Source organism: Micrasema longulum, unplaced genomic scaffold (assembly GCF_059751315.1).
Source record: "Micrasema longulum isolate JH-2025_06_02 unplaced genomic scaffold, ASM5975131v1 h1tg000629l, whole genome shotgun sequence".
Taxonomy (NCBI): domain Eukaryota; kingdom Metazoa; phylum Arthropoda; class Insecta; order Trichoptera; family Brachycentridae; genus Micrasema; species Micrasema longulum.
The window spans coordinates 191,713-218,615 of NW_028277825.1; the positions used below are offsets into that span (position 1 = coordinate 191,713).

Genomic DNA, 26,903 nt, shown 5'->3' on the forward strand with positions numbered 1-26,903 from the left:
TGGATGGGGAAATATTATTATGTAAAGAAAATAATGATGTTTGAAAATGTATTTATTAATATTAGAGACAAAAATTAACTAATACATTGCACGAGTCATTTACAAAATACTATATATATGTTTCACTGTATTTGCATTCAAAACACAAAAATGGTTTTTCAATATCACTTTCTATGTTTAGTGGTAAATATTTCATATTTGCAGCAATTTACATTTTAAAAAAAACAAAACAATGTATGTAATATGAATACAGCACATTGAAAACATAATTTTGAGTCTGAAAAATCAGTAAAATTATCAATGCATCACACAAAATAAATTTTCAAGCTAAGAGAAATCATTAGATTAATTTTTAAACATACTATCACATATGATTTTCCCTTATAATTAATCTGGTTCATGTTTTACAAAACTTCACATTATTTACAAATTAATAATAGTGATATTTAAAAAAGTATCCATAGTTTTTGGCTATTATAGATAAACAAAAGTTTAAATTACAATGTTTAAAAATACCTCAAGTATGTTCAAAGTAATTGATGTACGTACAACAATCTGTTTATTTTGTGGCAAAATCTTCTTAGTTTTGCTAACCATAATAATCCTAACATGTAAGGGTCAAATATCAGATTCTTGAATAAAATATCGATTCAATTAGATTTCATTTAAACTCCATACTTTACCTTATTATAATCTCATTTATATATTTTTTTATAATTTGCATCAATGCTTCAGATAAATATTTAAATTCAATCAATTTGTCAGTTTATCACACAGGATCCTGACTTACTAACAGTAAATACTTTATCTTTATAATAAATATATTAGTTCTGATAGATCAAATTGAAAATGTTAAACGGGTATTTCTTATCAGATAAAAAAAATATATATGGCTATATTATTATTTTTAGGGCGAATTAACAATAAGATAGCGCCCATACACATATTGTTTCATAAGAAGCCATTTATATAATGATGAAGACCAATCGGCATTCTAGAGAAATACTTAGACGTCCCTGTCCCCTTGATCGTAGTTTTCGGTAGCATCGTGGTTGATGATGGGATCACTCATCTCTTCTCGTCCACGGAACCAAGGAATCCTGTCAACTAGAATGTTGTTATACGTGCACATTCCCAAAACTAATACTGCAAATCCCACAAGTTGAGGCCAGTGGAAACTCTGCCAAGAAAGTGCTAAGGAGACAGCCCAGATGATCAGAGTCCTATACAAAATACATGTTTTGATTAAGGCTAGTGTGATGGCTTTACACAGTATGTACATATTTATATTTTACACATCTTTTAACACTATGGAATAAAAAATGATGCCCAAAAAAGATAAGAAATGTACAATAACTAGTTGAGCAATGTTAGCGTGTATGTTTAATTTTCTATTCGGACGCTTTATTTCTATTAAATTACACTTTTAGTTATAATTCTATGCTTTTAGTGCTAGTTATAAAAAGATTTCCAACATTATTTATTGAATTGGCATTGGAACAATTTATTCATAGTAAATTATCGTAAAATAAACCCTTTTATTAGTGTTACACATTGTAGTGGGTCGGATTGACGTTCTTCATGAGTTAGTGGTGGAAGTGGCAATTTCCTTACCGACCTTAATTAACCAATCGTGACAAATCCCTCGCGGAATAAAAAATAAAATGCCATTAGCAACCGATCAAAACACCAGCAAAAAATATAAAGTAATTATAGAATACCGTTCCACTCAGCAAATTTAAGCCTGTGTTTAGATGGGACACTGTGACAAATATGTACAAGGGTTATCCTCAAAATAAGGTTATAAAGGCACCTGGTGCCGCGGGATTTTTGTTCCAAAGTTGGCGCACCTGACGTATAGGGGAGATCCTAACGGTCAGTTTATTTGGTCGCGCATGTTTGTCGGCCATTTTGTTTAGTTGCAGTAAATTTATCCAATGGAGAGCACGTCGCTCGCTTATGATGAGATGGCTCTCCTGTCCGTGCGAGATCCACGCAGTCATTAGTTTTTTGACTTCTCAGATCAATACCACCGCGAATATCTATCAGAGCTCATGGAAGTTATTTTTAGTGATGTGATGAGTCGACAAAATGTCAAAAAGTGAGTTAGGTTGTTCAGAGTAGACCGTACTGATACCATCATGTGTTATTGGTAAATTACTTGCGACAAACGGCTAGGGTCCAAATACTCTGTGCATACGCAAAATAAGTGATTCTTATTCATTACTACTACTACTACCATCACGCCATTTCACCGTAGGGGTAGGCAGAGAGAATGGACCGCCACACACGTCTATCCTGGCATAAAATCCTAGCCTCTTCCACATTCATACACCTTGTCATACATGCCCTTCGGTTCTGTCTGCTTTTGACATGACCAGACTTAAGATTTTGGTTTATCTGATCATGCCACGTCTTCCTTGGTCGTCCTCGTCTAACGTTGCCGTTCATTTTTGCCATATATACTTGTTTTACCATTCTCTCGTCGTCCATTCCTTCTACGTGTCCAAACCATCTCAGAGACGCTTTCTTAATCTTATCAATTATACTTGTCTCAGATTTACACTCTCGCCTGATTTCATCATTCGTAACCCTGTCATACATTGATTTCCCACACATTCGTCTAAGAGATCGCATTTCAACCGCGTTCACTCCTTTCATCTTATTCATAATATTCACATAAACTAATAAGTTGTCAAAAAACACTTTATTAGAACAATCATCGTACAATAATCATCAACAATCATCATTTATTAGAACAATCAACATACCAAAGAAATTTAAGAAATTGATACTCTACAACTACTACGAAAACGGGACAACGAAACGAAACTTCTGAAGGAAACTACGACATCATCTGGTTGCCGCAATACCGTCATACAGTTACATGTATGTCTTTGACAATCATCATAGATCTAACCTCACAAAATATTACCGGACCGGCTTCGAGCAGCTTAACCGTTAGGTTAAGGATCATCTTACCGTGAGTCCACCCCAGCCTTCCTTTATATAAATATTCAAATTATTGGCATTATGGGTCCCCTTCTCATAAGACAAAATAACAGTCAGATTTACCAAAGCAAACAAAACTTCTTAGGGTATCTATTTAGGTCACATAATAGTTAAAATTTATTTCAACAGAGAGGGAAAAAGTTTTCGAGAAGGGAATATGGAAGTCTAGGCATTTACAGGGCTTATGACCTGTCATTGGCTGGTTTAAGTGGCCACTTTACACACTGTGTAACATTCACCATTCTGCCCATGTTTGAACATCCACATTTCCTCAACTCTTCCATCTGTTGACTTTTGTGAAGTAAAAGAGCTGAAACCTTTATCACGTGGGTGAGATTCATCCGGCTGAACCAAATCACCTACTAGGCAACGCCTGGAAACAATTCCAGCCAGTCTGCAAGCATTTGGACATAATCAAACATTGTTGAATTACTACCTGGTAAAAGAAGAAGTATAAAAATTGGAAAATTGTTTCCAGGTTTAATACTTCATTTCATTTTTTTACATATGTGTAAAAAATGTCCCAACTAAAGACTGCAAAATTATTTTTAAATGCCTAATTGATAAATCAGTAATAAGTGATGGTGTTAAAAAATAAATGATCGCTCTTGACAAAATGACAATGAGATCTAACTAATCTTCGCAGGTCACGCATGTAGCATCAGTCTATAAAATATCACGTTTTATAAAAAAAAACTTATGATTCGACCAAATAGTACCGATTTTTCAAATGATAAATTTCCTTATTTCAATCTATATTGCAGTTTACCTCACAGAATCCAGCACCATTCTTGTAGTTGCCGACATTTCTTTAGTCACACTTATCCCAGCAAAATTAAAGAAAGCTATGGAAATTATTCCTCCCAACACTGATAACAGTAACCATCCATTATTTCCTGAAATCAGAAATTTATTAATAATGTTATTATGTGATTTACATACTTCTTTTTTAATTAAAATGCAAAATATGTTTTTTGTAAAAATGATTTACCCACCGATTTGTACTAATCCATCAATAGCATCTTCAACTGTGTGTCTAGCATTATTGTTAAAGGGCGCGGGAGCAGGGATGAAATAGAAAGCAATATGGCAGAAGAAAAGAAACACAAAACCGAAGATTCCTTCCCAACCAACAGCTTGTAGTGGAGGTATATCCAAACCTAAGGTAATAAATAAAACAAAGTTAAACAAAAAGCATAATTGAAATACTATTAAAAGGCAAATATAGCTAATACAATACGCTTATACATATTTTTTTAAATTGCACTAAGATGAAAAATAAATTACCGGATACAAATTTTTCCTCATACACCATTTGTGAGGCGGAAATAATTTGTGCCAAAACGATTAGAAGATCACCAGTGATAATGCTGTTGTGACCATAATTACTCGTATCATCTTTATTCAAGAAGTCTGATGCACCAACAATCATCAATCCAATTATAACAGCTCCTAAAAAATTAAATCAGTAATAAACATTTTGAATAACTCATTCATCCTAATAATGTCGACAGCCGATATATAATATTTAGCCAGTGACAGTTAAAACATGTGTCTGGTAGAGTAAAACACATTTTGTAAAAATTACAGTGGTGGAATACACTAGTGCAGTGTTTTTCAACTTGCGGATGTCTGGTGGGGGGGGGGGGGCAGCGGTTGCAAGTATGTAAGGTAAAAGTATAAAAGAAGGAATTTAGGTCCTGTTTATTGTGCTAAGAAATTGTCAAATCGTAGTTCTAATTTTGAGATGGAGTCTATTTCTATTTTTAGTTTTTATATCCGATATTAAAGAGAACGTCAGTTCACATAGGTAGGATGTGGCAAATGGCCCTTATAATTTCAAAGCTTGCATTATCAGCTCTGGATATTCTTCTTTTCTCTTCATCCAAAAGACATAAATTTTAAGTGAATTAAATTTCATTAAGTAAGCTGCCAGCCCGGCCTCGAGGTGTACTGGTCAGTGCATTTGCCTACCGTGCAAGAGGTCTCGGGTTTGATTCCTGACATTGTTGACGTGAAATATTGATTAAAAGGGGGTTTTTACACTAGAACATTTCATAGTCCCTGGACTGGCACCTGAAGCGTAAGACTGATCATCTTACCTTTATGTAACAAAAATGATAAAAATATGCTGCGATTTGTGTACCAATGCAGTGCCCTATGCACTATTAGGTGTGGAAAGGAAATGTCGATGACGATGATTATGATGATAAGGTAAGCTGGCGGGCCATGGGCCCCTGCTTATACTTGATTTCTCGATTATTAATAATTAATATGGTCTCAATAGAAAGAAAATTTAATTATAAGATGAAAAAACACTGAAATACGAGCAAGTAGTATAATCAAATTTAAGTCCTCGAGGGGTGGCCAGATATTTTTAACTCGTAAAGAGGGTGCATATTCAAAAAGGTTGCACTAGTGTATATCACTGTGATCCTTCCGAAATGTGTTCTCTCTATGTGTCATTAACTGGTCTATGGGCCACTATGGTGCAGCTTGGATAACTTATCAAACTAATCCATCATTATCATCATTCCATATCTGCTCTCTGGTTGGAGCATATGGCCATATGCCCACAAACAGCCTCCAGGCCTCTCTGTCTGCTGCCAGCTCCTGTGCATTATCCCAAATCAGATTCGCATCCAGAAGTTCTGCAACAACTGCCAGCAAACATTCAGCGGCGGACGTTGAGAACATGATGCCTTGTAAAGTAGGCAAACATGGTAAAGCTCTTAGGAGGCATCCGCAGTATATGGCCCAGTCAGCCATGTTGCCTCCCCCCGATGACAGTTGTCACCGAAATCTTCTAATAATCTAATCTAATCTTAATCTAAGTGAACATGGAATTGTATTTTGATAAAGAGTGTGAATAAATAAATAAATAAATCTTGGATAACTTATTTAATAACATGTTGGAATAAAAAAGAATTATATCAATGGAAAATTATCTTAAAATCAATTTTACACTAAAAATTTTAATGACTTAAATTTAAATTCTCAAGAATACATTAGATGCTTACATATGAAATTGTCATTTTTATAAACTGCTCAATTGAAACATAGCTAACTTTTGTTTGCATAGGAATTCCATATTCAAATATATTTGCTTTAAAGGCATGTTCTTTTTTTAAATTGGCTATTTTTTTCTTTTTTGCTCAGATATTTGCATGAATTTAATGATGAATAAATTCAAAATTTGCACTATTTTTCAGTACGAGTTCGGTCGCGGTACGAACGAGACGCAGACGGCACGCAACATCAATGATGTGTATGGGCTTAACACCGAAGCAAACACACTGCAGGTTTTTTGTTAGATCACTTCCTTTTGAAATGTTCAAATATAAATGAAATATGTAGTAAATAAAAAAATAAAAAGTATAAATAAAAAACAAATTAAAAGTTACCTATTCCACACCACTCCCGCACCTTGATACGTTTGTCCAGGAACACCACAGAAAGGATAGCAGTAAACACAATGATGGATCCACGAAACATTTGGAAACTGCTTGCATATGTCAAGTTCAAGCCAATGTACATTATAGAAGTCCCAAGCTAAATGAAACATTCCATAAATTCATGTTCAATCAAGCAGTTTAAAATAAGTCATATTGTCTGCAACAACTGATGATACTGCAAAACCGCGTAACTAACAATTTTTTGGAAGGAGAACCCAAAAAATGTTCTGTTAATATATTAATTGCGACTTATTATTATTATTTATTTATTGGGTCTATAACTTAAAAACCGGAATTTGACACTAGATGTCAGCACTTGTGTATGCGCTGTAGCAAATCATTGACATATATGTCATTTTGAAGCTCTATTTATAAGCTGTCAAAATCAGTCAACAGTGTTTGATTTGCTTGTTCGCATCACATTTTTTTCAATCACTGAAAATTTTGAAAATTGGCAAAAGAAACAGCATTTGCGGGAAGTTTTGCCGGGTCACTGTTTTGCAAAGAAAACTGCAGCTGAAAGTCATCTTTTGCTCATGGAATTGTATGGTGAACATGCTCTTGAAAAATCACAGTGTTTCGAGCGGTTTCAACGCTTTAAAAGTGGCGATTTTGATATCAAAGACAAAGAGCGGCCTGGACAGCCAAAAAAGTTTTAAGATGAAGACCAGAAGGGAGTTGTGTACTATGAGCTTCTAAAACCAGGTGAAACCATTACTGGAGAGCTGTACCAATAACTGATTCGTTTAAAGAGAGCATTGAAGGAATAATGGCCAGAATGGGAGACCAGACACGAGACATTAATTTTCCAAAATGACATTTATTTCATTTATTTATTCAGATATTTAGAACATTACAGAAAAATGACCCAATTCATTCTAAATACAATAATAGATCACAAATTACAGTAGATAGTTATGTTATTAAAATAATATAACAAAATGTAAAAAGAAAAATTAAAAGTTAGAAAGTGCTTTCCTAAGGGAAGGCCCACTGTCGTGAAATATGTCGACATCCGAGGCGATGCGATTAAGTAGCAAGATTGCTCTACCAACCGGCATAACCATTGGCAGGTTGGTTCTGCATCGCGGTAGGTAAAACAATCAATGCTGTCTTTGTCGAAGATAGTTATCAGGTACAAACAGACCTACATCCATCAGAATTTCTGAGTTATGTATGCGACCACCGATCACCTGGAAAAAGTGAACACCCAAATGAACGTCCCTCCTCCTCCATAATGACTGATAGCCTAGCATCTCCAGTAAAAAGCCGGTTGGGAAGAGCCAAGGATAATATCCACACTCTTTTAAGTACAGATAGCGCAGAAATTGTTTCTGCACTCTCTCCACTATCAAAGAGTATCGAGTCTCATGTGGCGATCAAATAATGGAACTAAACTCCAAACGACTTCTTACCAAGGAATTATACAATGTCCTCATAATCTGAGTGTTAGAAAAGATCTTGGGATTTCTAAGAACAAAACCAAGTATTTTAAGGGAGTTATTAGATAGATTAACTATATGAAGATTAAAAGATAACTGAGCATCAAACAACACACCCGAGATCTCTGGACGTTGAAGCTCTTTCAAGCCTTACTCCGTCCATTAGATAACGATAGTATATTGTTTTGGATGCTCTTGTGTATGCCATTACAAAATATTTGGAAACATTGAAGAATAATTTGTTTTTTTTGCTCCATTGAATTATATTTTGAATGTCACACTGAAGTTTAATACAATCTGAAGAAGTCAGTATTTCACAAAAAATTTTTAGGTCGTCAGCAAATAAGAGAAAATTACAAAATTTTATGACTTTACCAATATCATTTATAAAGATTAAAAATAACATTGGTCCCAAATTAGATCCTTGAGGAACCCCTGAAGAGGTATTAAATGTTTCAGATTGATAAAGTCTATATGACACATATTGCTTACAATCTGTGAGATAATTTGTGAATAGCTTCAGAAGAATGTCACTGAAGCCAATCCTCTGAAGTTTCAGAAGCAAAAGTTGGTGATCTACCTTATCAAACGCTTTGGAAAAATCGTTGTACGAACAGTCTACTTGAGCACCTTTGTCGAGTGACTTAGTGACAAAATTCGTAAACACGCCCAGACCGAAATCCATGTTGTTCGTTTGATATGAATGGTTCTAATTGGGGATTGACAAAATGATATATCAACCATTCAAATGCCTTTGCAGGAGCAGATAAAATTGCCACCGGTCTATAGTTTTCGATACATGTTTTATTCCCTTTTTTGAACACTGGAGAAATTTTGGAGACCTTCCATAACTCCGGAAAGACACCTGTGTTTAAGGACAAATTGAAAATAACAGTTAGTGGTTTTTTAAAAATGTGTACACAACTCTTCAGCACAGCGGTTGGAACAAAATCGGGACCAAGTGAACAAGTGTTCTTTAAAGAACTAATAGATTTGAAGACATCAGTTTCGCTGAAATAATCTATTGAAATATTTTGCGAGCCTTGCGACGTGCTTTGTTTATTTAGATCTTCATTCGGAGTAGAACAGTAAACAGATTTAAAATTACTAGCAAAAGCATTCACAATATCCACATTTCGAACGTCTTGACATTTCCAGGTCATGGAGTCCATGATCCCTCCATCCCGGCGCTTAGAGCCAATATATCTCCAAAAGTCACTGGGATTTCGCAAGATATTTGACTCGATATCGGAAATATAAAAGTCGAAGGCTGCATTTCTTTTCTGTTTTACCTCGGTTCGAAGATTACTAAAAAGAGAGTAGTAGTATGGATCACCAGAAGACTTCCACTTTTTGTGGTATCCGTGTTTTTTTCTGTCACTGATAATATCACGAGAGAACCACCTCGGATATCTCCTGTTACTCACAGCCGGGGGTTTCCTCGGAAAGCACTCATCAAAACAATTGTAAACAGTGTTATAAAAATAATGAACAGCCTCATTAACATCAGTTAAATCTATTATGCCGTCCCAATTAGCATTAAAAAAGGAGTCGTAAAGGGAGCGGAAATCACCTTGAGTAAAATCCCATCGCCTTTCCGATGTTATATGCGTTATGGGAACGGCGGTGCGTGTGTTTAGAGATTCAACTTTGTACTTAAAAAGCAAAGCAGGATGATAAGCGTCCTCCTTAGTGAGAGGAGACTCGCTTCGAGAAATGGATATCGGAACTGTTGAAAAAATTAAATCTAGCGTTCGTTCCTTATTGTTAAGAATGCCATTGTATTGAGTGAGTTTCAGCATAGAGCAGAGGAAAGAAAGGTCAGTATCCACCTCCCCCCTCGTGCAGAGTACAAATTAAAATCACCCAACACAACGACACGCTTATCAACAAGTAAATGTAAATTACATAACAATTTATCAAAAAATAATTTAAAAGATTCTAGAGTACTTTGTGGTGGAAAATAAACCACACAGATAAAAATAATCGTGTCATTGTAGGTTAGCTTAAGCCACAAGTCTTCATTGGTTGTTTCCAACTCAGAAAACCGCTGAATATTCATCGCTTCTCTGTGTCTCACGGGCAACAAACACCCCCCACCCTGCCTGTAAGCACTACAAGAAGTGACACGATCTCTCCGAAACACTACCAAGTCAGGAGTAAAAAGTTCCGAGCTTAAAACGCTGGCACTGAGCCATGTCTCTGTCAAACATATTATATCAAATTCACACCCCACCACTTCATTGTAGAAATCTATACATTTGGAATTAAGGCCGCGTGTATTTTGATATAAAAATGTTAAATTGAAGGTGCGAGAAGCAGAAGTGGCGCCACCTAGTCATTCTTCCCGCGCCCCAGGTAGGCGCGGGGTCACCATCCTGTTCTTCCACTCCTTCACGTACGAGTGATATGGCCAGTGGGAGGGTTTCAAAACTTCACCCACTGCAGTAGTGGGTATTCCCACTTTAAAGGAAGCGTAGTCTCCCCTCGATTTAATTTTAAAGACGTTAAATGAGGCTGAGCTTACTAAAGATTTTAAATAGTCATGAAAACAATTCACAGTAGTGTCTTTATGGAATGGATAAAAATGGAAGTATAACACTCTCGAATTATTATTATCTTCTTCCATTTTCATATTCCCACGCAGAGGTTTTGTACGGCGCATTTTGGGCACCGTCCATTCTCCTTTATCCTTGGCCGGTAATGATACATTTTTAATTTTAAGAATTGATCTTGAACAGGCGAACAATTCATTAAGAACTCCAAAACTTTGTCAAACTTTAAATTTAGAGCCCTTACTTCCTTGAGAACATTGTTTGAATTCAATTCACACGAACAAATCATATTAAACTGTAAACTTTTCACGGGAGCTCTGCACGTGACAATAGCGGACGACATGATCAATGCTCGGCCACATGTTGCTCAATCTGCTTTAGTTTCCACTTTGACTTTCGTTTGACTTCCGTTTGTTTCGGTCGATGCAGAACGCACTTTGCAGAATACGATTTACTTCAGTACAAGGCTTCAAAAATTGGCTCGATTCGTTCTTTGATTCAAAAGATGACCGGTTTTTTTTGGGATGGCATCCTGCCAGAAAGATGGGGAAATGTTGTAACTTCCGATGGACAATACTTTGCATAACAGAATTGTACAAGATTTTCTTTGATAAACACTCGAATTTCCCAAAAAAAATCCGGTTTTTAAGTTATAGACCTAATAATTAAAATTTTTTTTTTTAATATTTTCATATTAATCAAAAATATCATTGGAGTGTCAGAAAAACTATGATTATAATATAAAGTAAAAATAGCAACAACTTAAAACTAACAGCTCTCATTCCCTATAGTGAATTTATTGCAGTAAAATACAGATTAAGCGGTATTGCAGTATCACCGATGATATATATTTTTATTTTTGTCTACCTTTAGTGGTTTCAAGAAATCTCAGATTCGAGTCACAATATGCTCGAGATTCAATATTTAATTAATAAGGAGTTATAACACTGCAATATTTCACAATCCTTCTTCTTCTCTTCATATAACAAAGAAAAAAGATATAAACTTCGATTTGTGTGCCGATGCAGTACCCTATACAATATTAGGTGCTGAGAAGGGAATGATGATATTTTTATGCTGATTATATTTTTGAATAATCTGATTAACATTCTCAAGACAATGAATGCAATCAATTGAATATTTTATTGACAAATATTCTAAAAGAAATTATCAATATAGAAGTCTAGGAGCTTATGAGCTCTCTACGTGAAGTGTTTTGCATAGCAAATTTCCTTGGATTTTTTGTTTTTTAAAACAAACACTTACAAGGAATAAATTAATAACATATCAGCTATAAAAAAAATTATTATATTTTATGTTCACTAATTTAGCTTATTCTTTAGATAAGTTTTCAATTAAAAGTAAGTCAAGTAAAAAATATGTTTCCTTTAAATTGCAAAGGCTTCTCAATAAATAACCTGCTTAATAATGGCAGCCTCCGTGGTGCAGTGGTCAAGACGCTTGACTCGCGCACGTAAGGTTCTGGGTTCGATTCCCGGTGAGAACACAAAAAAATCTCAATTAGCCTTTTCTCAAGCCTGGGTGTTCTGTGATGTAATTCACCAGTGTTATTGGGCCTCCTGGCCTGTTGTGGTGCAAAAATAAATGAAATAATATTTATATGCTGACAAACTCACCAAATCAAAGAGAGCGGGAATCGATAAATAATAAAAAGGATTGAAATTTGAATTTCCCCTTGTGAGAGTAGCGACGTTGGGAGATGTAGAAATCCTTCCACTACATCCGCAAACCAGTATTTTGAAGGTTACTAAACATAGTATTTCCCCTAAAAACATTGTGGATGCCTAAAAATAAAACATTTTTGTTAAATCACGTCGGGGACACCAAGATGATAAAAGGAAGGTAATGCGTGTATAATAAAAACTTGTACATTCAAAAAGTATATTAATGAATAACCCAACATTATAATGTTTCTGGTAGTCTGATTTTTGTAAAAAGAATTAGTAAAACTGGTACACACCATTTGTTTTTAGAGTCCCGATCCGTAAAAGATTTGAAAGGTTTTCCGTCTTAAAATGCCCTTTATTCTATGAATGTTCACAAAGCTACAAAACTCGCTCTGGACGTGTTTTCTCATAATGATGAAATCACAAAAAAATGTACGATTTAGAGCTGGTTTTTTACATACCTAAATATTTATTTTGATATGTCAACATATATTTTGAGACTTCAAAATGTCTGATTCTATAGGCTTTATCAAACTTCTTTAATCATCTCAGAGTGGATTTTGCTATATGAATTGCTGCCATTAATGTTTAAAATGCGTATGTCAGTTAACTGTAGATTTTACATCCAGAACTATTTTCTTTTTACTCATCACATTCCCACATCACGTTAATTATGTCTCAGAAGTTCTTTTTTACCTTCAGATTTTCCAGACCATGTAATATTATTTTGTGAGTGCATAGAACAGTGCATATGTTGTCGATATGATGATGATCACTGCCCATACCTATACAGAGCCTTCTCAAAATCAATGAGAGATAGTTATAATGACATATTATATTCATTGTATTTCTGGTTGATATTTTTCAGGATCTGTGTAATTCGTATTATGATCTTTCGTGCTGTGACCTTTCTTAAATCCTGCCGGTTCTACCAGTAACGGTGGGATAATGGACTAATAATAGGTCCATAATTTTTCAACTTTATATATATATAACAACTTCCCATATATATAACATTTTTTTGTGTAGGAGAATGATTGTTGCGTTGTTGCATTTATCTGGTATGTGCTCTTCTTCCAGACATTTATTCAATAGGGTCACAACTGCTTGTTGAAGAAATTTTTTAAAATTTTAATGGCGTGTCAGTTGAAGAACTTCTCCAACATATTCAATAGTTTCTATAACTATACTGTCAGGGCCAGGGGCTCGTTTGTTTTTCATCTATGTCATGGCATGTTACACTTCTTCTCATATTAAATTCATATATAATGTGGTCATCTATTTAGTTTAATTTAAAACAGTTTAGATGATTTATCAACAAAAAATATGTACTGTTTTCTCTAAATATAAATGTGCTAGCTCCTCTTGACTCTTAACATAATATACATGATTTTAAATGTTTCAAATTTAAAAATACACAAATATTTTTTTACCTGTAGGAATGGATGTTGAAATGGCCTGACTTGTCCATCTGACCCTTTGGAAGACAAAGTGTCCGACCATTTTGTTGTAAGAGTATTAATAGACCCCGTTATCACAAGTAACAGAGCCAAGAACTTCTGATATCCTGACCATGCCATTGTCTGCGACTCTACTCACGTTTCAGACTGAAACAATTTACAGAGAACAAGACTTACTAAACTAAACATTAAATAAACATTGCTGCGCCGGTACTATCTGTTAAGTGAACTTTCTCTTTTAAAAGTATTTTTAGTTTCTCATTACGGTAACATAATTTTTTTTCAACAAAACATACCTAAATATATGGTCAAAATAAAATTATGTAATTTTCCTTTTTGTTATAAATAAAAATATATTTTTTAAATCCACCATCAAAAGGTACATTGTTTTATCAATTTCCTGAACAATTTTGAAAATGTTACTTAACAGATATTACTAGTGCAACAATGAAATATACAACAGTGTAAGAAAATTAGCCCAAAAATGATCATTCAGGGGAAATAATTTGTGTAGTTTTGAAAATTGGCACACTTGTGGTGTCTTGATCGATATACTCAAAATCCTCGATGGCGGGAGGTGTGCTAAGGGTGGTGGGGGGGGGATGGAAAGGTCTCCTTTTTTAGATTTTGGGTCATATTTAAAACACCTTAAGAAATAGCTTTAAAGTTACTTCTACAATAATTATCTGCATAAAAATTTACTACAAATTAGGTTCTTTTCATTTTTACTGTAGGTTTTAGTTTTTAACAGGAGGTCCAAGAATGAGAAGTGCAAAATTTAGCACGGCCATTCGCGTCGTCTCCCCGTGTTTTTTCATTTGCGTCTAATTATACCCATCGCTTCCCCCTCTCCGCCTTCAGGCCGCCAGCCAGTGCTGCCAATTAAGCAACATTATTGCTAGATTATGCAACATTTTGACTTTAAAAAAACATTTATTTTTCGTACTGAAAAATATTATTTTGCGACTTGAATGGACAGGATAATTAAGCTAAAAGTAAAAATAATTTAAGTTATTAAATACACTGATATTATTTGTGATCTAATGACTTTTAGTGACTTGTAGATCAACATGTAGATTTGCTATTGTCTCGTCAATGCAGGAACCAAGAAGACAGGAAGAAACTACATAAATAAATATGTGTTTGGTTCATGAGTCACAATCCTTTACCAAAAACAGATAATCTTATGTCGTTATCAACGGGGATTGTTGGAAGCTCTGAAGTGAATTGCCACCAAGCAAAAAAAGTAGGCAGACAGCTAAGGCCAAAATGCTGGGTAGCAACTTTGCAGATGTAAAAATACAATGTAAGGACAAAGTATTATCACTGGGGGCCATGAGCAGTGCAATCAAAGTTAATTGCAAAACTGTTGTAGTCAATCTACTGCTTTTATTCCAAAGGATTGCAATTGCTAAGAAGAAGGATAAACATTTGAAATCACTTTTGAAGTACGAATTGGCTCCCCATTTTTAGGCTCTATTCAATGAAGGCTGTATGAGAAAAACTAAAAAAGCAGCTTTGTATAACGTTTTTCCTAAAACTGACATAACCGTAGATTTAAGTTTTATTATTATAGATGGTGGGTATATTCTTCACCGTGGCAAGAAGGTTTTACTTTTTCTGATATATAAGATCAGTACATTAAGTATGTGAAAGTTCATTACGAATCCAATTATTCAATCCGATTGTGTTCGATGGCAACGATGATACAAGCAACAGTACAAAGACTTCAGAGCAAAAAAGAAGAGAAGCAATAAAAACTTCTGTTGAAATAAACTTTAACCTAGTAATGAAATTAACTGTTCAACAAGAGCATTTTCTCTCGAATGCAAAAAATAAATGCCGCCTTATTCAACTCTTGGTGGAAAGAATACAGGCTGAGGAAAATGAAACGCGAGTGGCTGCAAGTGATGCGGACTGTACAATTGTCCAAAGTGCAATTAACAAAGCCACAAACCATCCTGTAGTTGCTGTTGTTGGAGAAGATGTGGATTTCGCAGTCCTTCTAATGGCTTTGACACTACCAGAGAAGTAGATCTTCTTTATTAAGCCGGGAAGAGGGAAAGTGGAAACCATGATATTTTCCTCCCAAGAACTCCAAAAACATTCATTTTGTTGTTCCATTCTGTTTCTTCATAGTTTTAGCGGTTGCGATACAACCTCAGCCATTTACAGAAAAGGCAAAGTATCATTTGTTAATTTTTTTAAACAAAAACCATTTATAAAGGATATAGCAGCCATCTTCTATGATCCAACATCAACCGTGGAAGCCATAGCAGAATCAGGAGAAAGGATGTTTTTGACAGTGTACCATGTGCCTTCTACTCAAAATGATCTTAACCGCCATCACTATTTGGCATTTTTGAAATCTAGTACCAAGCCCAAACATGATCTTTCCTTTCTTCCCCCTGCTTAAGGTTCATCTAAATATCACGCCTTCAGAGTCTACCATCAAGTACAAGAGTGGTTAGGGAACCAACTGCCCACTAAATTGTGGGGTTGGAAGCGAGGAACTAATGGAAATTTAGAGCCAACGACCACCTTAGATCCTCCCGCCCCTGACAGTGTGTTAAAATCAATTTTTTGCCGCTGCATGAGTGATTGTGCCAGAAAATACGGATGTTGAAAAACGGCTATTAAATGCAGTCTGCCTTATAACGGCTGCTTAGGAGGGTGTACTGGTGGTGCTCCCATCGATTTTAATGAAGACAATGAATATGAAAAAGAAGACGATAATTAACGATACCAAATCAGTCCATTCAAGTCGCTAGAAATTATTTGTCAGTACAAAAAACAAACGTTTTTTAAAGTGAAAATGTTACTTAATCTAGCGATAAAGTTGCTAAATTGGTAACACTGGCTGACGGTCTGAAGGCGGAGATGGGGAAGCGACAAGCTTTATTAGAAAATAATGAAAAAACACAGGGAGACGCGTACAGTCGCGCTAAATTTGGTGCTTCTCATTCTTGGACCTCCTGTTGCTCCTAAAGTATTAATCTTACGGTAAAAATGAAAAGGACCTAATTTGTGGTAAATTCTATGTAGATAATTATTGTAGGAGTAATTTTAACGCTGTTTCTTAATGTTTTCAAGATATGATCCAAAATCTGGGCTACAGTATATAATTAATATTTGCAGCACTATTTTTGTGATTTTCTATGTTGAACAATTAGATTCTATATTGTTTAAAATCACCTAACATGTTAACTAGGGGTTTGTAAACAATGATTTTTCGATAATTGATTTCAAAAGGGTTTAAAACTTGCGTATTTTAAAACTTTCATATTTCGCTCAAAATATAAGGATATCTTTTTAATAGCATCTAAGTACTTTATTTCATTTCCCTGATGATAGAAAAACATATTTAAAGATGTCTTGGTGAGTATACACAAAAAGCAATATTTTTATTTTTTTATTTTTTAAACTGGGGTGTTTACTGTTTACATTTTTCAATTCTATACCATTTCACTTTTCTTTAAATGAAATGACCAAGAACTTACCACTAGGAGGTGGCTGTAATTCGAGTTCCACCCACATTCTATACAACCAACCAACCAATCGAGGTGTATTATATATATTATAAAATATTGTGTTGGTAAGGACTCACTACTTTGGTAAGTTAGGGTAGGTAGGATGAAATTGCCTTAAGGCAATATGCCCGCCCTTATGCATATGTATATAAAGTGTTTAAGTAAATAAATAAAAACATTATCTTAAATCAGATTTGATGTAGAATTTTAGCATCATTGATCTCAAAAAAGTTGCTTGTAAGAAAAAAATTACCTATTTATTTTGAGCAAAAATTACAATTCTGTGTTTTTTGTATTTTTTTCGAAACTTTAGGCCTTTTGCGCTACAAAATGTGCAATGCAAGATTTTTTAAAACATTCTTCCGTCAATAAGCGCAGAATACGCATGTTTTGGGCCCTATTTGAATTCGATAATTGGAAAATTGCTGTTTTTGACCCGCTCTAATGTTAATGGTTGTATTAGGTACATGAAATATTTTGTCTGAATTTGGTAAGACAAAGAAAGAGCCGTGTTTCATAACTGGTCGGCACATTCAGTTTTATATAAAGATTTTAAACAAATATTTTCTTAAAGGGAGTTTATTACACATTATTTGAGACATAAGTCCCAACTCCTTGGGACTAAAAGTCCAGTGTTGAGTTGAGACGAGCAATTAGTTGACACAGACACAAGAATATATCATCGCAAACATTATATAGGATCAGAATCACAACAATAATAATAACAATAAAAAAACAAATATATGGCACATCAATATGGTAAACAGTAAACTCAAACATTCGGAAAATCATTAAGGAGTTTCCCACTTCGATGAACTGTTTAAAAATAAATGCATCAATATAATTCTTTTTTGTAGTAATCAAAGCAATAAATAGTTTTAACATACGCATAACTGTGTAGTAAATATCCACCTCGTGGTTTAATGGTCAGCACTTTTGCATAGTGTGCAAGAGGTCTTGGGTTTGATTCCCAATATGGTTGACATGAATTTTATATTTAGAAGGTTTTTTTACTCTAAAATATTTCACAGCCCCTAGACTAGCGCCTGAAGAGCAAGACTGATCATCTTACCTTCATGTAACAAAAATGATTGAGATGTGCTGCGGTTTATGTGTCAATGCAAGTGCCCTATGCACCATGCGATGAGAATAGGGGGATGGTGAAATACACACAGATACAAAATTTGTATACATGTAATACGAACCATAAATTAAATGTTCGCTTACTTTACACTGTTCAATCTAAACTAATGTTTAATTATGTACTGCTATTTCAATCTTTTTACCTCACATTTATACATTCTTTAAGTTTGAGATAATTATATCATAATTGAAATCAGTAGCCACTTGAGCAGGAGCGAATTTATTTATGCCGAGTAAAATGTGCCTCACTGACATTTTAGGGGTTCCATGACTAGAAACTTTTTCAAAAGCATTATTGAAATCTTAATTTTTTATGTTATTCAGGTAACAAATTTTGCCTTCAGCTGATAATTTTAACTTTCACAATATTTAAAAAGAAACATCGAACAGAATTAATTGAACATAGTTATACAGAAAGCAGCCAGCCATAGAAAAGTGAAACTGAGATAATAGCACTTTTGTGAAAAGAGTGAATAATCGAATCTACACAACAGTTGGAATGTTTTCGACTTTTGGCAAATGATAAACAATGAACACATTAGTTTTTTGATGTTACGAACAAGAATCTAATTACATATTTGACATGTTTTTATGATTATTAAAATACTGTAACATTATTTTAGTGCTGTGAGTGTTTTCTGCAAATTGAGAAATGCCGATTTTGTGATCGATACTATTTTCAGAAGGTGATTATAACAGTTTTTTGTACAAAAGCGACCTGGCAGTTTTTAGGAGAACATAGAATAGACCTTACTGCATCCGATAACACCAAAATCTCATTTTTTCAAAACTTTGGACTGGCTGCTTTCTGCATAACTACGTTCAATTATATGCACATGTTTCTAATATTTAATATGAATTAACTTATTACTTGTACTACCAATTCCAAACTTTATTTAATCAAACTTGGTGAACGAGGAAGATGGGGCCGACTGAATTTCCTCGTTATAAGCATTACTCATTCTACCAGAGCGAGGCTTTTTAAAATCCAATCACCATTGCATATTGCCACTAAGTAAATAAATAAATATATGTTTAATTTATACAGATAATTAAATAATAAAATTACAATAAATCTATACAAATAAATCACTTTCTAAATTTAAAATGCAGATAAATAAACATTATTTTTCCACAATGTTAACACTGTGGATAAAAGATAGATAACTTTTTTTATACTCTTATATTTTTCGTACCAAATACCACTTTTTCACGAATCGAGACACTTCCTCTCGTTAGTAGACATGTTTATAATTCAAGGGTTAGTTTTTAACTGATCTGACATCACCCACTTGTAATGTTTATTACCATAGAACATTGAAAAAATATGAAAAACATTGTAAAAACCCCCGAAACCAAGATTTCAATCATAAAGTACAAAAAAGTTGTAAATTGTTATGTGGTTTGCCAAGCCAGATGAGTTTACAAAGTTTGGATTAATTTTTTACACGGAATCTACCACATATGTGATATTTTTTCAACATTGTCAGCGAAAAGCCTAATTAAGTACTTAAACAAATGTAATTTGATCCCAATGCCCAGCAAAATTCTTATTTCGAAATCTATATTTTTTAATAATTGAAGAGTTTATGCTTAACTGTTGACAATATATTTGTTCACTATGTCTGAGAAGTAGCTCATCATAAAAGTGAATAAATGAATGGAGAAAATCATAAACTAAAATATCAACTTATGTTTACTCATTACATCCAAGATCTCGCTATTTCTGTGATCCTTATAACCAAGTTTGTCAGCATAATGTGTTTTGAAAATTGATTATGCAATTTGTAAAAAAAAATCATTAAAACAAGATACTCCTAGGAGGTAGAGAATGCGTTGCTAGGACGTAATTTACATATTAATTACGAGCTAGCAACGCTTTTTCTACACCCGAGAGAGCGTGTAGAATCGCAATGCAGGAAGGCTCTGAGAAAACATACATTAGAAAATATTGAAGTCTCTTGTAAAAATAATAATACACTAAGGAGATGTGTCCACAAAAAAATGTAGCGAAACTTCTATGTGTAAATTCTGTGATGTGCCATTATAAAAGGGGACATGTTTTTTAAAAATTATATCAAACGTAGAAACACTAGATATCAGTGTTTATTTGTTTATTGTTTTGTAAAATACAAAACATATCGTTTCAAAATATTTTGCATTTTTTTTTCAAAATATTTTAATTAAACCTTCAATATCAATTTTTAAAAATACAATAAGTTGCGTCATAATTTAATAAAGGCAATCCAAAAGTTGTAACTATTTTACCTGAAACAATTTTTAGTGCTGTGAAAAAATGGTCCACTATTTTACATGGATTAGTTGCAAAATGTCCACCAACAATGTGTTAAAAATGAGGCCCTATGATTGTAACAATCACCACTCTATAAATCAGCCTCTGATCTTAAGATAACATAATATTTGAAATATTTTTTTAGAGATTAACAGTAGGGTAATAAATAAAATTTAAAAAATTACCTTGATAAAAAATTAAACTACTTCCAGCTCCACACATAATATTTTCTAACACTAGTTAGATACAATGTGATTAATAAAAATTATTCATATAATATATACACAGCTCGATGACTCTTTTATTTGCCATTTAAAGAGTATGTGCGCTCGTGTATATTGAATAATAATGGCTTCACATTGTGACCAATTACAGATTATTTGTATGATTATTTTATCTACCAATATCCATATTTACATTTTGGTGATGAATCACAACAGTCAACGCTATTAATAAAATAATATGGTATTTATTTGTATAATGACGTACCCTTTGAATTTGGAGTAGTGTTATTTATGTGTAACATACATTTAAGTAATTACCGGGAAAGGATAAACAGTGCAGTAAAATCAAAATTGCCAAAATATGTTTTTGTCGCAAAAGTAAAAAAATTGAAGTTCATAATACAGTCCTGGTACTAACCCTAATGTGTACGGAAGAGAAGTACAAAATTGGAAAAACAAGGATGAAATAGGCTGAATGCTGTAAAAACAATATCTCTTCGGCGAATGCAAAGCTGAGACAAAGAGGTGCTGCATTCATTTTAAATTGTAGATGCGAATGGACAGCGAAAGAACGGGTAAAAACATTTAGGATGCAAATGTTGTTGGATGGAAAAGACATGGCATGACCGAATCCAACAAATACTTGAAGATGGACGTTGGAGTAATTGGCGTACAGGCGAGGCGTATAGGCGAGGTCTGTATGCAAAGGCAGAGTGATGTGGGGTTCAGAATAATGGAATGTCAAAAGAGTATAAATAAGCTACTTATTTAGAACAAATTTCAAAATTATTAACTAGTTATATGATTTGCAGACATCAAAGACTAAAATGCAATAAGTATTTAGTTTTAAATTATTAATGTCGTAAATAAATTATACTCTTGTGATTTCCAACTAATATTATTATCTTATAATTAAATAAGGTTAACTGTCCAAAGTTTGCTTATTTTATAACTGATAGAAGAGTAACCGAGATAATGAATTAGATCATTAAACTAAAGTGCCTCATCCATGATAGAGCGAGGAGCTGGTAAATTAGTCCAATATATTCTCAGAATAAATTTCTTAGATTTTCACAGTAGTTCTGATGCAGATTGAGATTTTCTGGGTTATTATGCCTTGTGTTGTCCACATTATTTGCCGATGTTCCGGATCACATTGGAGCTTTCATCATTAACTCTGATTGTGGACTCAGCAATTTTATTGGAAATGTCGGCAAAGAGTATAAACATCACATGGTACACAATAATCCGTAAAAATACAATCTGCATCATTTTGTAAATTGGTCTGTTATATTTTGACATTATTATTAAACTTATTAAACACTAAAAGGTAATAAGAATTCCCTATGAAAGAGTTTAGGATTATCAGAGAGAAGTTCTGGCTGAAAATAAACACAGTGCAGATATTTGTCGCTCTAGAATTAGTAGAATCTATTGGAAACATGTGTCACTTAAAATAAAGTTCAGATCTATTAATTGCGCTTCATTAATAATTCGCACAAATTGTTTAGTAATTTCATTAATTGACGCACACGGAGAAATAATTAAATTAAAACATAAACTAAAATAAGAAGCAAATTCACATACACAAGAAAAAACAAAAATAAACAAGATGCATAAAAATATTTAGTTTAGTGGGTATATGTTAGGTCGTTGTATTATCATTGTACACTATTATAATGCAAGTAAATTGCAAAATGTCATAAACATTTTTTGTAACTCTTATAGAATCGTCAACCAAGAATGACTAAATATTTATATATGGGCGCCATGGAGACTGAGGGGGTCGCAGAGGGTGGAGGATGGTCTCGTTAGAAGGAGACAAGTGGAAAATTTGTGTTTCAACAGTTATCAGTCGCAAACATGCCGTGGTGGGTGGCGAGAGCCTTTTTTCAGTAAAGGCTTATTTCTTACACGTGTGCTTGATCATTGCCAGGCAGAGGGCTTTCCGCTTAATATGTGGTACTGGAGTGAAGCAAATCCCAGAGAACATCCACAAATACCTCTTCACTTGGACAGGGTCACCATATCAAGAATAGGAATTATCAGCCATTATTTAATTTAAGAGAACGGTTGTGCAGTGACCGTGAATGCAGCACATTATTTGGCCATGATAGAGGATTTTTTTATGCTACTTTTGAAGCTATGAAACTAGCGAATGTGTGGTTCCAACAAAATGGGGCCTCTTCAACTACTGGCCTGCACTCTGTTCTGATTTAGAACCCTACGATTTTTTCCTGTGAAGTTACCTGAACTCCTTTGTTTACAGCAGTTGTTTCCGGATCCTGGATATCATGCGCGGTCCGCTCATAGAACGCATGGAACGATTGGTTCCCCTAAATGTAGCCAAATAATGTTTATAAAATATTATATTGAATAAATTAATTATCAATACCTAACATTTAGATTACTATAAACAAATAATGTTTTAATAATTTTATTTATAATCGTAATAAATTGCGGAAGAATTTTACAATCGCTTTGTAAAAAAATGTTAAAAAGCAACGCGACCCACTAACACATCCGTTTACCAGCGCTGTCATGCGCGTATTGATCGGCGAATACTTGTTACTGGCTGGCTGGGTATCGATTTCAAGAACGATCGCGGTGGAAGCAAATTCAAAATTCCGTTCCAGCGATATACAGAACGCGCAGTCCAAGCGCAGGCGTAGACTTTAATTCGCACTAGGCAACGGAAGCAATCGAAAATAAGTGTTTAGTTTATCTTTAATTTCTTAAGGGCAGTGTATATTATTATGTACCAATTACTTATATACTAATTGCTTCCCTAATCAAAAACCCCACCGCACGCCCCTGCTGGATATCCTACAGGAAAATATTCGGGCACAAATTGCAAATATACTCGTTGCCATGCTTAAAGAGTGCACAAAAACTTCCGATAAAGGCTTGTGTGTGGACCATGAAGGACGACATTTGCCGAATACCATTTTCAAAACTGTGTAATTTCAAATTTCCCAAGTGTGGTGAACGTAAAAAATAGAATAAATAAAGATTTGAAACATTAATCGTGTTTTATTTCAATTAAAAAAAAAACACAAGTGCCGCACGCAACCCTGTTTATATGTGTATTTTATTTTTTAAATCTACTGTCATTTACAAAACAGTTTTAATACATTCTTAGTACTAGACTAAAAATTATTTCAAATAAAAATATATGTATGTTATACAATGCAAAAAAAAACTATTTATGGATAATATTAAACAAATATATGGATGTAAATTTTATTAGAAAAATAAAGTTTACATTCCATTATTCATCCACAATGACAATGCCTGCGTGCTGTCACTGATTTATTTTTTCAACTTAATAACATTTTAATTGAATACATCACTCGCATCGGCTCCAATAAGGCATTATATAAATTGTTCATTATATTTATGGATGAATTTTTTTGTCACATTAATGTTAACGACAGCACAGTTAAATAATTTGGTGTGACAAGTGCTTCTATTGGGTACATAAAAATTAATTAAACTAAGTTTGGTGCAACAGAGAGGGAAAACATTTTTGAGAAAGGAAGCTCTTTTACTTCGCATGTTTCGCACTTTGTGAATGTTCAAACATGGGGAGAATGGTGAATGTTACACCGTGTGTAAAATGGCCACTTAAACCAGCCAATGACGGGTCATAAGCCCTGTAAATGCCTAGACTTCCATATTTCCTTCTTAAAAATGTTTTACTTCTCTGTTGAAATAAATTTAAAAATTATGTCATCTTTATTAGTGGTGCAATGGGTTAATTGTAAGTACTAATAGTAGTACTTGGAATTTGTAAACATACATAAATTAGGTACATAACATTTATCACCATTTTATTTATTAACAGTGCAACCACAAATAGACAATGTCGCCTTTTAGTGTTTTTAAGTGGAATGAGAGTGAAAATTCCTTTGACTGGTCAGAATTCTGAGCTACCCTAAAAGTGGGCATTATTGTTTATGTGAAGATGCACTGTAACTGAAGTATACATGCATAGGTATGTGCATACAAAGGTCAAAATGAAATAATTCAATAGTAAACTACTTTTAAAATGTATCTTTCTGTTTCACGTTTTATAAAACTTGGAAAAATACTAACTACAAATATTAAAAATTTTAGCCACCCCTTTAATTTCGTAACTTCGATATTTTGAATACCTGCAAATACATACCTATCCGATGATTTACCAAACAATTTTTCTAAATTGCGGAGTTGATGGAAAAAAACCACAATATGCGAATGTTTATTTTTGGTAAGCGGTATACACGTCACACCAAAAATATAAACATGAAACGTTCCTAATAAAGCTAATAATCTGTTGTCGACAGCGGTCCTTATTATTTACAAGCAATGGCGACAACAAATAGATAATAAAACTTACATTGTTGTTATCAATGCTACTAAACGGGGTTGAAAAAAACCGACCTGTGGGATATAGAAGTCGAATTCCTCGGTGGAAACAATCGAAAAATTAATAATACAGCACTAGAACTCGCCGTGAGAATCACAATCGCACCGAAATTCAAAATGACAATGACATATGAGAAATGCCACAAGTAATGTTGTCCTTGGTTGTCCTGCTTTACATTTGACAGATTATTTTGTAGGGCCACCATAAACAATATACAAATTTGGATACGATCATTAGTCTGTGGTAGGCACTAGGCACCGTAGGCCGTGGGCATGTTTACGCTGCACGAAGGCTATCACTTTTCTCTTTGTAAAAAAATATAAAAGATACATTGATAAGAGCTAAACATACCTGTTTAAAATATTCAGGCATTAAAATCTTTTGTCCCCGTAAAATAAGCAGGTATTTTCGTTTTAGATTATAAAATCAACCTTGTTTGTATTGGGAAAAAACGCGGCGATGTTTCAAAATATTTCAATACGAATTTAAATATAACTTTTCAATACGATCTATTGTTTTCTCTAATCTGGGGTTTCTCAGACATAATGCATTTAAATATAACCTTTTAGTTCATGCCAGCCAATTCTGAAAAGAACCCCATTTTAATTACCACCTTTACAAATAAATACATTAAAATAAACTCTCATTTACCTGAGCCGTTACTAGGTATCCACAAATATTTCGTCCATTGTTAATGTCAATTACGACCTCGGGTTAAATTCAAATGACCGAGCGGCGAATTACCCGGAATTCCAAAACCCTTTCTATTGAAAATAATAACTTTAACAATAAATATTGACCCATGTTTTCCGCTGGGGAAAACATAACATTTTTTTAATAATAATTCGCAAATCGATGGCCATTAAAATAATATTTGTATTTTAAAAACTTAAAAAAATAAAACGCATAATTAATTCCCCTGTGATACATACAAACATTTCTTCTTCAAATTTCATACATCTTCATTCGTACACGCGCAAATTATTCCAACTTGCTACATATTAACTTAAAACTCTAATTAACTTTTGCGCCATCATTTTCAAATCCGCGCTCGTGGTACTTAAGGCACTGCACCAGTGCGCTAATCGCAACGTATCAGCGATTATTTTATGATATGTTTGAAGGAATTTTACATCCACCTTGCCAGGAATCGAACCTAGAACCTCAAGTATGGTAGGCGAACGCGCCAACCACTTCACTAGGAGGCGAATCATTTCCATTTTTTTAAATTAATGATTCCTTTCTAATCTTCATAAGTATAAATTAGTTTAATGATTTAATATTCTATGTTTATTTTTAATTAATAAGTTTAAACGTATTTTTTATTTTTTTATTTTTATTAATATCCCTACAGAGATGAGGTAGAATTTTTTTTTCAAATTCAGGATTATGGATATTCGAGCGTTTACAGGGCTTATGACCTGTCATTGGCTGGGTTTTACGTACTACAACATTCCCCATTCCGCTTGTTAAGCTAGGGTTTCCTAGGACAGCGGTGCCCGTATTTTAACGGCCGTAGTGAACGGTGATGCGGTGGATAGCCGTCGTAACGTCGACTAGAGAGTGGTTTCCTAGGGAAACGGTGTTAAATGGTGTTGATAACACCGTTTTCCTAGGAAACCACTCTCTAGTCGACGTTACGACGGCTATCCACCGCATCACCGTTCACTACGGCCGTTAAAATACGGGC

General features: G+C 33.9%; 1 protein-coding gene across 3 annotated transcripts; it reads right to left on the bottom strand.

Moving 5' to 3' along the window:
- Positions 1–34: 34 nt before the first annotated feature.
- Tango9 (transport and golgi organization 9) lies at positions 35–25,425 on the bottom strand. 3 transcript variants are annotated; one of them, XM_088229020.1, is made up of 8 exons: positions 25,228–25,425; positions 13,586–13,759; positions 12,102–12,269; positions 6,417–6,564; positions 4,300–4,464; positions 4,008–4,172; positions 3,782–3,908; positions 35–1,223 (listed from the first exon to the last, which is right to left on the bottom strand). In XM_088229020.1, exons 2-8 carry the CDS (start codon positions 13,730–13,732, stop codon positions 1,007–1,009), a joined length of 1,137 nt encoding a protein of 378 aa, XP_088085146.1. In that variant the 5' UTR covers positions 13,733–13,759; positions 25,228–25,425; the 3' UTR covers positions 35–1,006. The 3 variants fall into 3 exon arrangements, with proteins under 3 accessions (XP_088085146.1, XP_088085147.1, XP_088085148.1); XM_088229021.1 differs by having other exon boundaries at positions 25,184–25,366; XM_088229022.1 differs by lacking the exon at positions 25,228–25,425 and adding an exon at positions 20,764–20,896.
- Positions 25,426–26,903: the final 1,478 nt, after the last annotated feature.

Excerpts from the sequence above, each read along its gene's own strand:
- Tango9 (XM_088229020.1), bottom strand. The coding sequence starts at position 13,732 with ATGGCATGGTCAGGATATCAGAAGTTCTTGGCTCTGTTACTTGTGATA. Across the intron at positions 4,465-6,416 it reads GCGGGAGTGGTGTGGAATAG|GAGCTGTTATAATTGGATTG; the intron begins GTAACTTTTAAT and ends TTAATTTTTTAG. Across the intron at positions 3,909-4,007 it reads TGATGGATTAGTACAAATCG|GAAATAATGGATGGTTACTG; the intron begins GTGGGTAAATCA and ends TTCTGATTTCAG.